Source organism: Cyrtonyx montezumae, unplaced genomic scaffold (assembly GCF_038088225.1).
Source record: "Cyrtonyx montezumae isolate F1298 unplaced genomic scaffold, pur_monq_1.0 scaffold_8, whole genome shotgun sequence".
Classification (NCBI taxonomy): Eukaryota; Metazoa; Chordata; class Aves; order Galliformes; family Odontophoridae; genus Cyrtonyx; species Cyrtonyx montezumae.
Window position 1 is genome coordinate 94,097,407 of NW_027072089.1, and position 12,836 is coordinate 94,110,242.

A 12,836-nucleotide genomic window follows, 5' to 3' on the forward strand; every position below is an offset into this window, starting at 1 on the left:
ATTTTGCTGGTACATTTTTATTTAAATTCTTTCTGCTTGAGGCATTTATTTGTTGGCTCCACTGGTCTGGTCTGTATAACGGTTAGAAATCTCTTCCCATTTCATTCTTTTATTCTTGTGAGCCTGCTTTGTTTTAAAGGAAAATGTTATTACTTTGAGCATGGTTTGAACCCGCTACTCAATATCTTAAGTATAACAGCTGCTAAAGCCCCACTCCTGCAGAGAGCTCAGTGTGGTTGGACCCAGTGGAATTTAACAGTCTGTGCTGCCATAAGAGCCCATGTAAGCAGGGCACCTCACAGAATCGAAATCTGCACATCTCACCTAGGAGCAATGGCTGGAATTTATCAAAGCCAAACAATATAGAGGGAGCATTGTTAATTTCACTTTTACCATATACAGCAGATCCGATTTCTGTTGAAGCTGAATGACTTACTATGACAGAAAGGAGAACTACAGATTTATGAATTCTGCAGCAATGTGGGAAAAGGTCCAAAGTGTTTAGTACTTCTGCCTTGTGTGTGCTGATGTGCCTTTTGCAAAAACATGGTGACATTTTCATTCTTCATACTGTTTGCAAATACAAGGAAATACCTCAGTGAAACATCTTTTTTTGATGACTTCTTTCACAGGAAGAGCTGGCAGGAACGCTCTGTAATCTTTCTATGCCGGTGAGAAAAACCTGTATTCATATACATATATTTGCTTTTAAGCCTGTTACTAACTCCTGTAGAAGTGCAAAGTGGTTGATCATTCATTCATTCATTCATTCATTCATTCATTCTTTTGAAGGCCTGTTTTTCTCATGTTTTGGTTAAAGATTGCACAAAGGTGTTTTTGGGTTCAGAATTGCAATGGGGGTAGTCAGCTGTGGCTTATGCTGGACACTGCCTGTGAGGGAGTTCAGATGGATTTTAACTTTGGTTTTGTAGAAATTCTGTAGCAATTGCATGCAAAATCAATTTTTATCCCTAAATGGAAAGATCATGAAGCAGAAAATTTTGAATTTGAGCCTCAGGTAGTTTTCTGTCCTCCCATATTGAGTCGCTCCTAGAAGGTATCAGACTTATTTTCTATTCAACATTCATGGGTAACTGACAGACCTAGTGGAGGGCAGACGCTGGGTTTCAGGCCATTCTTTACCCTCTTCCCTGTCCAGCAATAGGAAAATACCTGTCGTTGTTTGTACTCTACTGTTTTGACTGGGCTGAGAGAGGAGTGTATTATTTGAGATCTGCAGGAGAGTGAAGCTCTGTGTAGTGGGCACTCCCTCTTCGTAGTTTTGCAGCAGGAAGAGGCATCATGCCTCCCTGCTGTCCTGCCGTAGAGCTTTCCAGAAGGTAGGAATTGTTCTTGCATCTCACTCCATATCATTTGGGTCTATAGCCAGAACACAGTGAACCTATGGGGAGAGCTTGTGTGCACGTGTGATGAAGAGAGAAGGTGGAGAAAAGAAGGAAGGAAAGCCGGCAGAACAGGCTGATCATCAGTGCAGACCTGGGTATAGGATTTGGGAGCAGAACACCCTCAGTTGCTATTGCATTGAAAAGGCCAACGGTACAGTTTCTTCACGTGGTCTTAAATCCTTTAGCAAGTGTCCTTTCTTCAGTCTTTTCTTCAGCCCTGTCCTTTTGAGCCTCATTTGAATGTTCCTTCACTGGTTCATGCTTTCTCCCTATTCTTTTCTCTTTACAAATTGTAAATGTCATGGTTTATACTGCAGATACCACATTAATCTAATTTACACAAAAGACAAGTAATACTAAAATGTGGGTGTAATTTGGGGACCTAAATGTGACGAGCACAAAAATGCAAAGTAAAGTGGGGGCCAAACATGAGTAATTAGAATCATTTTTCAAGTGATTTCTGCACATGTGAACTCCTGATGAAGGTAAAGGTTATAATGGGATTCTGCCTTTCAGACTGCCTTGTAAAAAAGGGGTGGAACCTGCAGTTGGGTGTCCCCAGCACATATGCAGTTAGCCCTGTCCTTAGACATGTCCAAGAATGAGGAGCAAGAGGAGTAGGTTTTATTGTTTGTTTTTATAACATCATAAAATATGGTAGCTGTGATACCTTGACTCATCATTAAAGGTGAATGTAGGACAGAGCATCGATGCTGGAGGAACTTGGAAGGCCCAGTTATCACAGCAGCACATTCTGAAAATTTTGGAAAAAGGAGTAAAGTAAGCCTGAATTCCTGTTACATGCCACTTTCACATATTAACCTCCTGGCTACAAATGGAAGAACACAACTTTCAAGGAGATGACACTTGATTTTTTGACAGTTATGGAAGGTGATGTCAGGAAAGAAGCAAAGCTGAGAGTCATCAAAGCATCATTCTACTGCAGTAAAAGTGAAATGATTAATGTCCACAGCATTTGTCTTCTTATTCTGGCAGAATCTCATTTATTAAATTTTCACTTTTAGGAAATAAAAATGTAGTTTCTGCCCATTTCTTTACAGCTACATGCTCTTACACAGGAAATAAAGAGAGAGCTGTAAAACATGGCCCTTGATGGAGCTGCATGTTGCGGCTAACAGACTTAACTGTGCTGTATATGTGAATATATCTATATTAAAAGAAACAAGAACAAGATGTGATGTTATTGAGAAGGAATCCTCACAATATCCCATAAGTTCTGTTCCCTTCACAAAATACCCCAAAGCCTACCAAAAAGCTGTCTAAAACCTGGAAACATAGATTGCAGTCTAAGGGAATTGGTTCTCAGCCTGACCAGCAGACTGTGTTTGCTTTACTGGTATTATATCATATCCATACTGTATAACTACTAAATCAGAGATTAAAAGGAGGTCATGCTGTATTATGAACCGCTGCCATTATTTTTAGGATTAGATAACTTTTCTCTTTTTTTCCTCCCTGCTGATTCTCTTTATGTCCTAAGGGCAAATCCTTTCTCTTGGGTCAGGAATGTAATAAGGCAGGTTTTCCTCTCTCCAGGATATTGTGTCTGTCTCACTGTGTTTAAATTGCCACAGAAAGCTCTTCTGAGCAAAATACAGTATTTTCTTTGTACAAGAGCCAACGATTGACGTATCCTTGGGGACTTCTCTGTCTTTAGCATTTAAACACACAAGTTGGATATGTTTAACCTATTGATAGGCAACAGAGACAACTATAGAATTTATAGCGAGAGAACAAAAGGAAAAGGAGAATGAAAATATTTTATTTTTTTAATTAACTTACAGATTGAGAACTTTTATTGCTGATGTTAGTGCAAAGAGACGAGATGAGGTAAAATAATCAGACCTATACTTTCAGCTGTAACAGAATGGTGAGTAGAATATAGTCCTGCTGGGTTTTATCTTTTGAATTAGCATACTCCCATCTAATTATGTCACATTTGGAGATCAAGACTTCTCCAGGTCCGTACATAAGCATCATTTGGAGTCAAAAGATGACTCCCACACTTGCTTGTAGTAAGTTCTACTGAATGCAAATATTTCGTAATTATTACTAGTTTGACTTCTCTCTTTCTTTGAGCATTCCAGCCTTCCAAAGTTGTACCCCCATGAGACAAGTAGAGTCTGTTTCTGTATCTTGCCCTGACCCCAGATCTTTAATACATCTTTAAATATGTCTGTAAACCTTGGCTTCTCCCAGTGGCAGAGACACTAGTCAAAGACAGTTACTGACCCAACTGTTTGCTACATCTCTGGAAGAGGCATGGTTCCCATTGGTTTGACCATCCCATGGAGTGCTCCCTCAGACATCGCTAACAAAATGAGCTGCATTAGACCAAGCTGTTTGGACTGAGGCGGGTGAATAAGCAGGTTATGAGATATTGAGATGGTAGCCCTTGTTGTGCTAAGGAAAGGTGGTCAGCTCTTATGGGGCAGAACAGTTCAGTGTTTCCATGCAGCTAGAACAAGATGTATTTTCCCTATTAAAGAAGAAAACTCATGAGTTTTAGCGGGATAATGGATGTGGGGAATTTCTTATGGGGGAATACATTATGCTTCGTACCAGCATAAGCATTCAGCACCAGTATCCTTCCTTGAGGCTGTGTACATTGGAAAGACAGTTTTCCTACTCAGGAAATGGAGCAACTTAGGATTGCACTGCACATGTGCATTGAAATACTGTTTTGTGTGAAAAAGGGGAAAAAAAATTCTTGATTCAAGAGTCAAGATTCCTGATGAGCTGTTCCAAGGACTTTTACAGTGTAGGCAGCCATTTTTGAATGCACATCTTCAAGATGGAAACCATGTTCTCTCTTATCTCTTTTCCTCACTTTCCTTCTTTCTTACTTTCTTCCATCTTCTCTTCTAGTCATTTGTTTCTATGCTTCCCTCTTCTAGTACCTGTCATCTCTTCATATCTTCTTCTGCAAACTGTCTGAAGTTATAACTCATCATTCTTTTTCAGCTAGGCTTCTAAATATGCCTCTCTTTCTTCATTGACTGCTTTTGACAGTTCTCTAGTGGTGGTTAGGAATAAATGAGCTTCAAGTGTGAATTCAGCTGGAAGGCTGGCTAACGTATTTTTTTCCATACAATTAAATATTTTAACAGTCCTATATATAGAGCTCATATATTAACTTTATAAAATAATATATATTCCCTATTTTCCACATACTTTCCAATTTTCTGCTTTAATTTGGTGATTTAATTATTTTTCTTAATGGAATGACTAAAACTTTCCTACTCATACTGGAGTTACAAACACTTGTGGTACATATTTAGTTATACTGTTCATAAGTTCATAAGTACATAAGTTCGGAAAGGACCTACAAGATCATCTAGTCCAACCATCCTCCTATCACTATCTCAACCCAACTACTAAATTAAATCCCTTAGCACCTCATCTAAACGCTTCTTGAACAGCGCCAGGGATGGTGCCTCAACCACCTCCCTAGGCAGGCCATTCCAGTGCCTGACCACTCTTTCAGAAAAGAAATGCTTCCTCAGGTCCAATCTAAATCTTCCCTGGCGCAACTTGTGGCCATTCCCTCTCGTCCTGTCGTTATTTATCAGGGAGAAGAGGCCCACCCCCTCCTCACCACAACCCCCCTTCAGGAAGTGGTAGAGTGCAATAAGGTCTCCTCTGAGCCTCCTCTTCTCCAGGCTAAACAATCCCAGCTCCCTCAGCCGCTCCTCATAAGACTTGTGCTCCAGACCCCTCACCAGTTTTGTTGCCCTTCTCTGAACACGCTCCAGGGCCTCAATGTCCTTCTTGTAGTGAGGGGCCCAAAACTGAACACAGTACTTGAGGTGCGGCCGTACCAGAGCTGAGTACAGGGGGATGATCACCTCCCTGCTCCTGCTGGCTACACTATTTCTAATACAGGCCAGGATGCTGTTGGCCTTCTTGGCCACCTGGGCACACTGCCGGCTCATGTTAAGCCGAGCATCAACCAACACCCCCAGGTCCTTTTCCTCACTACATTCTTCAAGCCATTCTGACCCAAGCCTATAGCATTGCATGGGGTTATTGTGGCCAAAGTGCAGGACCCGGCACTTGGTCTTATTGAACCTCATCCCATTGAGCTGTTCAGCCTATCCAGATCCCTCTGTAGGGCCTCCCTACCCTCAGGCAGTTTGACACATCCTCCCAACTTGGTGTCATCTGCAAACTTACTGAGGGTACACTCAATTCCCTCGTCTAGGTCATCAATAAAGATATTAAACAAGATGGGCCCCAAAACTGACCCTTGGGGGACACCACTCGTAACAGGACGCCAGCTGGACTTAACTCCATTAACCACTACCCTCTGGGCACGGCCCTCCAGCCAGTTCTCCACCCAGAGAAGAGTGAACCTGTCCACTCCACGGGCTGCCAGTTTCCTTAGGAGAATACTATGGGAGACCGTGTCGAAGGCCTTGCTGAAGTCAAGGTAGACTACATCAACAGCCTTTCCCTCATCTACCTGTCTGGTCACCCAGTCATAGAAGGAGATGAGGTTGGACAAGCACGACCTGCCCCTGGTGAACCCGTGCTGGCTGGGTCTGATCCCTTTATTGCCATGCACGTGTCGTGTGATTTCCCTCAAGATCATCTGTTCCATAACTTTCCCTGATACCGAGGTCAGGCTGACAGGCCTGTAGTTCCCCGGGTCTTCCTTATGGCCTTTCTTGTAGATGGGAGTCACATCGGCAAGCCTCCAATCTTGTGGGACCTCTCCAGATAACCAGGAATGCTGATAGATGGCAGAAAGTGGCTCGGCAATCACCTCTGCTAGCTCCCTCAGCACCCTTGGGTGGATCCCATCTGGCCCCATGGACTTGTGGCAGTTCAGATGGAGGAGTAGATCTCTGACCATCTCAGCTTGGATCACAGGGGGTGCTTTATGCACCCCGTCCCGGACTTCCAGGTCAGGGCAAGTACCATGTGGACAACTGTTCTGTCTATTAAAGACAGATGTGAAGAAGGCATTGAGAACCTCAGCCTTTTCCTTATCATCTGTTAAAAACTTCACACTTGTCTCTTATATGTAAACTCAGAATACATGATTATTGACGTGGTATACCACTGCTGCACATTTTGGTTTGTAGTCTTGACCAAGTCTGGGGAGGAATGGGAGGCTTTATTTATTCATAGAGGAAAACTGAAAATTGTTGAGGTTGAATGAGGGGATCAAATATTGCAGGGTGAGGAGTGCAGCGTGCAGACACAGTATTTAGTGCATTCATTATACACACAGGAAATTGCCATTGTTTTAAGATCCAGCCAATTTTAACTGTGAGGATTCTGATTCAGCAAAGGTGTCTAGACTGTTGAGGCACTGACCTACTTTGGGCCAGATCTTATAAATTGTCGTGTTGCTCATCAGTGATAGTAGAGATCTGTATTTCTTAAATCTTCTCTAAATTGTGGAAGACAGGTGCAAAATCTATTACAGGATAGCAGTAAATGTATCCAAAGAAAAGGAAGCAGGACTGGAGATAGCTATCCGAGCCTCTCCACAGGCATGTGCCTATGCAGAAATGCAGAGTTCTTCATGTAGAGCTATAGCTTTGACTTGGCTTTAGGAACTGAAAGCAGCTTAAGCATTTATGCCACCAAAAGGGTTTAAAGCAGCTTAAGTGCTTCTTCTGTCTTAAGAACTAAAAATGACTTATATACTTATGTTTTGCTTAGGACATGAAGTCAAAAGCATACCCTTGACTCATGTAGTGAGGAGCAGACGTTAGTCTCTTGTGGTTGTTTAATCTGGTTGTGTCTACAAACGATCTTTAGTAGGGAAAGGACAGGAGGGGTCTGTACCCATAACCCAGGAGGTTAAAATGCAAATTAAATGCCGGCATCGTGCTGACAGAGAAACATAGAAGTTTGGGAGAAATTTTATTGCAGCAATGGGAATGTGTTCACAGACTCTGCTGGGGATGTTGCTTTCCTGAGATGCACTTTTTACCCTCTTCACAATAAGATTTCTATTGAGGGAAGGTATTTCCCGCCTTACCAGGACCTCTGTTATATGCTGACTTGTTTACAAAGCTTTTGTCTGACTGTCTTGCCGTGGATCAAGGAGTTTATCGAGATGTTAATGAGGTGGTGGAGAGGCATGGCTGATGTCATCTCTTTGTTGCCTGAATACCTAAAATGGTAGCAAGGAGCAGTGAGGAGCCCAGGATCACATCCCTGGGGTATTTCCTGAAGTGCTGCCCTGACACTTTTCTGATTGATGGTGCTCTTTCTATATCCACTCATCTATCTCAGGAAACTCTGTGGGTCAAGAACCTCAAAAGTATACATACTACTCAGGAAGGAATGACTAAGAGGGAATCAGAAACCTAAATACTTCAGTGCATGTGATTTAGGTTTTACTTTTTCCAAACCTCAAGTCCCCGTCTCCATTGCAGTTGTAGTAGGAGATATTGTGTCCCAAAGTTTGTTCTTAGAACGGAGAAATTAACAAACCACAGGGCACTCAGTTGATCAGAAATGGTCTCAAGTATATATATAGACAGAGCTGTACTTATTCCTAGGTAAGGGCAAAGAAGTATGAAGGTGAACTCTTATGCAGGACAGATGAAGAGGAGGGCCGAAAGGATGACTAAGCTGGAATGGGCTAGCACAGTCTTGAAAGCAACAATGACAAATTGGAGGACAAAATGTTGGGCGGGGATCTCTACACCTCAAGTCAAAGCAAGGAAGTAGAGAAAGAGCAAGGACTTGGCCATCCTACTGAAGACCAGAGGGAACAAGCTTATTTAATCCAGCAAATGAAGGCAGAGAGGAGAGTTGTCCATAAATTAGCAGGGATGAGGGAGGGAGACAAATACCATGCAAGGAAACAGAGCTGTTTAAGCTGAAGGGTAGTGTTGGCACAAGAACAAATGAGTATAAATTGGCTGTGAATAAATTGAAGCTAGAAATGAGTTGCTAACCAACAGAAGAGCAAGTTCCTAGAGCAGCTTCCCACTGGGTACAGAGAGCTGAACACCAGTGTACTTAGAAGATGAAGCTTGTTTGTGAATGGGATTATGTGTAATGGGGCTTGCCATAGTGAGGAATGAACTCGTTGACCAGGAGGTTCCCTCCTGTTTCTAACGGTACATCGGCTTAGGGACAAATCTACATCCCTTATGCAAAACATGTAAACAAGAGTGTTGCCTGTGGGACTTGCAGGTCAGGGACAACTAATCTCTTTCCAGGCCAGCCTCAGAGCTGTCAAGTTATTGCTGGCCACAATCTCTGCACATTTCTCCTGTGCAGCTCGAGGGCCCTCCAGCTCCCTCGTGCAACTGCAGGATAAACTGTGCTTAGCAGCTGTTCTGCTGCAGTGCCTCTCCACATCTCAGTTTTCATTTCCTATGCAGCCAGTCCTGCTCACTGGTCTAAGGGTTTTTCTTCAGTGGCACGGGTCAGGGCAAGATTTGTGCTAGAAGATGCTTTACACATCCCTTTTGTTTGAAGTGTGTAGTGAAGTTTAGTGAGGAAATATTTAGCACTCCCACTTAATTTATAATTCCAGGAGAATAACTATGAGAGACTAAGAAAAGACTTAAATTGTAATTCTTTAATTTAATTTTTAGCAATACTTCCTTCTTATCCACACATTACCAAAGCAGTGTGGTTCTTTCCATTTTTTTTTCCTAGCATGTGGTGGGATAGTGTTTCCAAAGCAGAAAGCAGAATCAGTAGGTTTGCCCAATGATTTCTGCTTTATCTCTCAAATAACACTTTTTTTTTTTACAGATGTTATCTCAGTTGCAGGTGACAGTCATTCTCGTGTTCCTAACGCATTCCACTGATGTGAACAGTAGCTTTCTCTGCTGCTGTTTGATTCTGTAACAGCAGAAATGGCCTTCGTGTATGTGTTCAGTAACTAATGGGTACCAAGCACCTTTCTTCTAAAAAATGTACAGGGAAGGGAAATTAAGCGTTAAGATTGTTAGAGGTCCCACCTCCAATCTCACTTCATCAACTACTACTGTATGGAGTTACACACGGGATGTGCATTGTCCATAAAAGAACACATTTTTAACATGCTCCCTCTTTAAATAGTATTTCTTACCATGTAAGCATTTATGCTTCCAAGATTCTGCAGGTTGTGCTTCCAGATGCCAGCCTCCCCAGTAGAGATGACACACCAAGTTCAGCCTTAACTTCAATAAATCTGCTGGTTTTGCTCTGGAATCGAAATCTATTTAAGAGCTTTCTTCTTCAAAGCCAGGGCATTCTGAAAACCAAAATCGATATAGAGGTCAGCTCCCTCTGTTCATGTTGGAGCCAAATGTTAATAGCAACATTCTTTAAAGAAAAGAAAATGAGCCAGGACAGACTGAAGCTTGGTAATGAGCATTGAAATGGCATGAAAGTGACTGGAATTCTGCAAATGACCCCTGTTTAGCAGCTTTTCAGAACTGTGTGCAATGGGAGATAGCTAGTAGAATTTCAGCTTTTATCAGGGCCTTTTTTTTTTTTCAGGTCACAAATTCTTAATAATACAGAGCTGGTGCTTCAGAGCCTTGTGTTAGAAAGCCTGACACTAGGGAGTAATATCGTTGTCTTTCATGCTCCTATTTACTGACATAAGGATTACCAACATAAGTAAAACTTGCAGGTTTAAGTCTATCAAATTAAAAGAAAAGCCTTTTCACACCCTGAAACTGCATCAAAATTCAATTTCACCGAGAAAAAAAATATCCTTCTGATCTAGTCCCTGGAATGTGACATTTCATGGGTGTAATAAGGTTACAAACAGATTATAAATTGAAACCCTATAAATCCTCATTGTACTGTACCAAAGCTTCTGCTTTGCATAATACTCTTATTCCTGACTATTCTTTGTTTTACACGCTGAAAACTATTCACTTTCTCTCATAATAGAGACCAGGGAGTCAAAACCACCACGCAAAATCCAAATGTAATTATATGAGTCAAAGAACCTGAATGCCAGAGTTCACAAACTTCTGAACTTTTCTAATTGCTGCTGCTGTTTGCACAGTGAGACCTCCCTCTTCTTTAAGCGTATTTTAAATATTGCACACTGTTTCTTGCCAAATAACAAACATAAAAAATTCCCAATGTTTTTGATCTAGTACCTGTTCATTGGTGTAGCGCTGCTGGGTGCCTGTAGTTGGCTGGTTAGTTTTCACTTTGCACTGTGAGCGTGTCGGGCATTGGAACCTGGCCCTGTGCAATCAGGGTAATAAAGGCAGCGAGTGTTATTACCGTAGAGCACTGCTGTGTTCTGCTGTGCTCTTGTGCTCATTTAGTGAGGAGCAATCTTCTTCTGGACCAGCCTTTCAGTATTTGGGGCATTTTTCTATGTTTGCAGCCTTACAGTATTTGGGGCATTTTTGTATGTTTGCTGAAATGTGAAAAGTTACTTGTGAAAAGAACTTTTCATATGTGAAAAGCAATTGGGAGGTTTGATCAACCAGAGAGCAACTGAGAGTTAAAAATTACTCAGATTAGCAGATGCAGTAGTGAGCTGCTTTCTTCTAGGCTTTACCTGAAGATGAAGATCCTCAAAAGGGTTAAACAAGAACAAGATGACTTTGCAGGCAAGCTCTCAGAGGCTTCCACAGCATCAGTGTAACGAGCAAGAACTGTGTAAAGAGGTGTTTGACTGTGGCAAGAGCAGAAAGGAGTGACAGGATCAGGGAGCAGGGCCAACATCTGTAGTGTGACACAGTTGCACAGTAATGTGACGGTGATCACAAGATGGCTGACAGGTGAGCCACTGGAGTGACATACAGAGGAGAGTGATCAGTCACCATCCTAGGCAAGCTTTTTCAGCAGCTCCAGTGAACCTGGGCAGAAGAGGGGGTGAGGGAAGGAGAATTTTGCCCATGAGAAAGGACAGTTTGAGAGGATGCTTACACTGACAGAAGGCAAGGAGCTCGTTTGGAGTGATATAACTGTCCTGCAGAGAGCATCTCTGAAGGAGCATCCACAGTGTTTGTGTCCACTCAGGGCAGTGGAGTGAAGAGAGAGCTGCTGCTGTGAGCTTCCTGACGCAGTCATGAAGATTTTGAACGCAGTGGAAATCTTGTATCATCCGTGCAATGGTGTATTATTTCCCTTGTGGCCCTGTAGGTTTAACCACATAGATTATAGTCTGTAATATTTACAGGAATGCGTGGCCAAGGGTTACCTTAATGTATTGAGGTTTTTCCCTTATTTTTCTTTCAGAAGTGTGCACATTAATCTCATTGTACCATTCTGATTCAATTCCACAATGCTGTGCATCTGCATACTTCTGGTACAGCCATGTGTAGTACGAATGGACTATGGAAATAGGTACCTGAAACATGAACTCCTGCAGAGTACATGCTGTACTCTGTTCAGCACATCTTTGCTCTGGTCATATGCTTTGTGTGCCATCAGAAGCTTTTAGAAATAGCAATAAAGTTTCAGAAAGAGAAAAGAGCAGTCATCTTTTACAGGAAACCCCCATCTGTTTGCCATAGAGATGTTTATAATTGTGAATATAAGCAATTATGTTTGGATTTCTGATTGTTTTCAGGACTTTAGAAAAGATTGGGATTATCTTCTTCTTTTGTGTTTGAGTAACAGCTACTGAATTTCTGTAGGGCTGGATTTTTCTGTGAGCTACTAATGCACCAGATACTGATTTCATCTTTTGCTGCTATCAGATGCAAACTCTGGAAGGAGTTTTCCTTGTGTCTTAACAGGAATAATCTCATTTGCTGTGACATGCAGCCATCTAGTGGCACAACCAAAAAGCTGCGGTAGGAAGTACAGAAATGATGATGTCTCTGAGGCAGGATTTATCAAAGGGAGTTCAGGAGGGTGAACTGTTGAGATTCCAACCTTTGTACATCTTTTGTTAGACTTAGGGTAGTATGGTTAGGTTGCAGTTGGACTCGATCTTGAAGACCTTTTCCAACCTGAGCAATTCTATGATTTCCATTATTTCTATGTAAGGCTGCTGACAAAAGTTATGTTTCTGTTAATATGTAAACTTCCTTCTACCCAAACAGCATATAAATAATGACCACATACATGGTGAGAAAAAAGAGTTTGTGTGCCGATGGCTGGACTGTTCCCGGGAGCAGAAACCATTCAAAGCCCAGTATATGCTGGTGGTCCACATGAGGAGACATACAGGGGAAAAGCCACACAAATGCACTGTGAGTAAAGGAGGCTGAGCTCAGGCTTTGACAGGGATGTGGGGCTATGTGGGGAGCAGAGCAACGCAGGTGCTGCGTGTCCTGAAACAGAATTCTGTCCATCAGACATTGCTACAGATTACACTGTATGTTTGCTTTGTTATCCAGCTGGCCCAGATGGTAAGAACTGGCTAACTTTCTCAAATTTAAAAAGCAAAGACACAAAGGGCAATATTAAACAGGACTCAATTTGCTTAATTGTTTGAAAGCACTTCCCTTGCAAAGC

At 42.1% G+C, this 12,836-nt stretch overlaps 1 protein-coding gene across 1 annotated transcript in view; it reads left to right on the top strand.

The window, feature by feature from the left end:
* The window catches only part of GLI3 (GLI family zinc finger 3), a 200,914-nt gene that overhangs the window by 177,327 nt on the left and 10,751 nt on the right, over positions 1–12,836 (top strand). Inside the window, exon 11 of the mRNA XM_065753078.1 lies at positions 12,422–12,571. Coding sequence (XP_065609150.1) covers positions 12,422–12,571 — 150 coding nt within the window. The remainder of the gene's footprint in view (positions 1–12,421; positions 12,572–12,836) is intronic.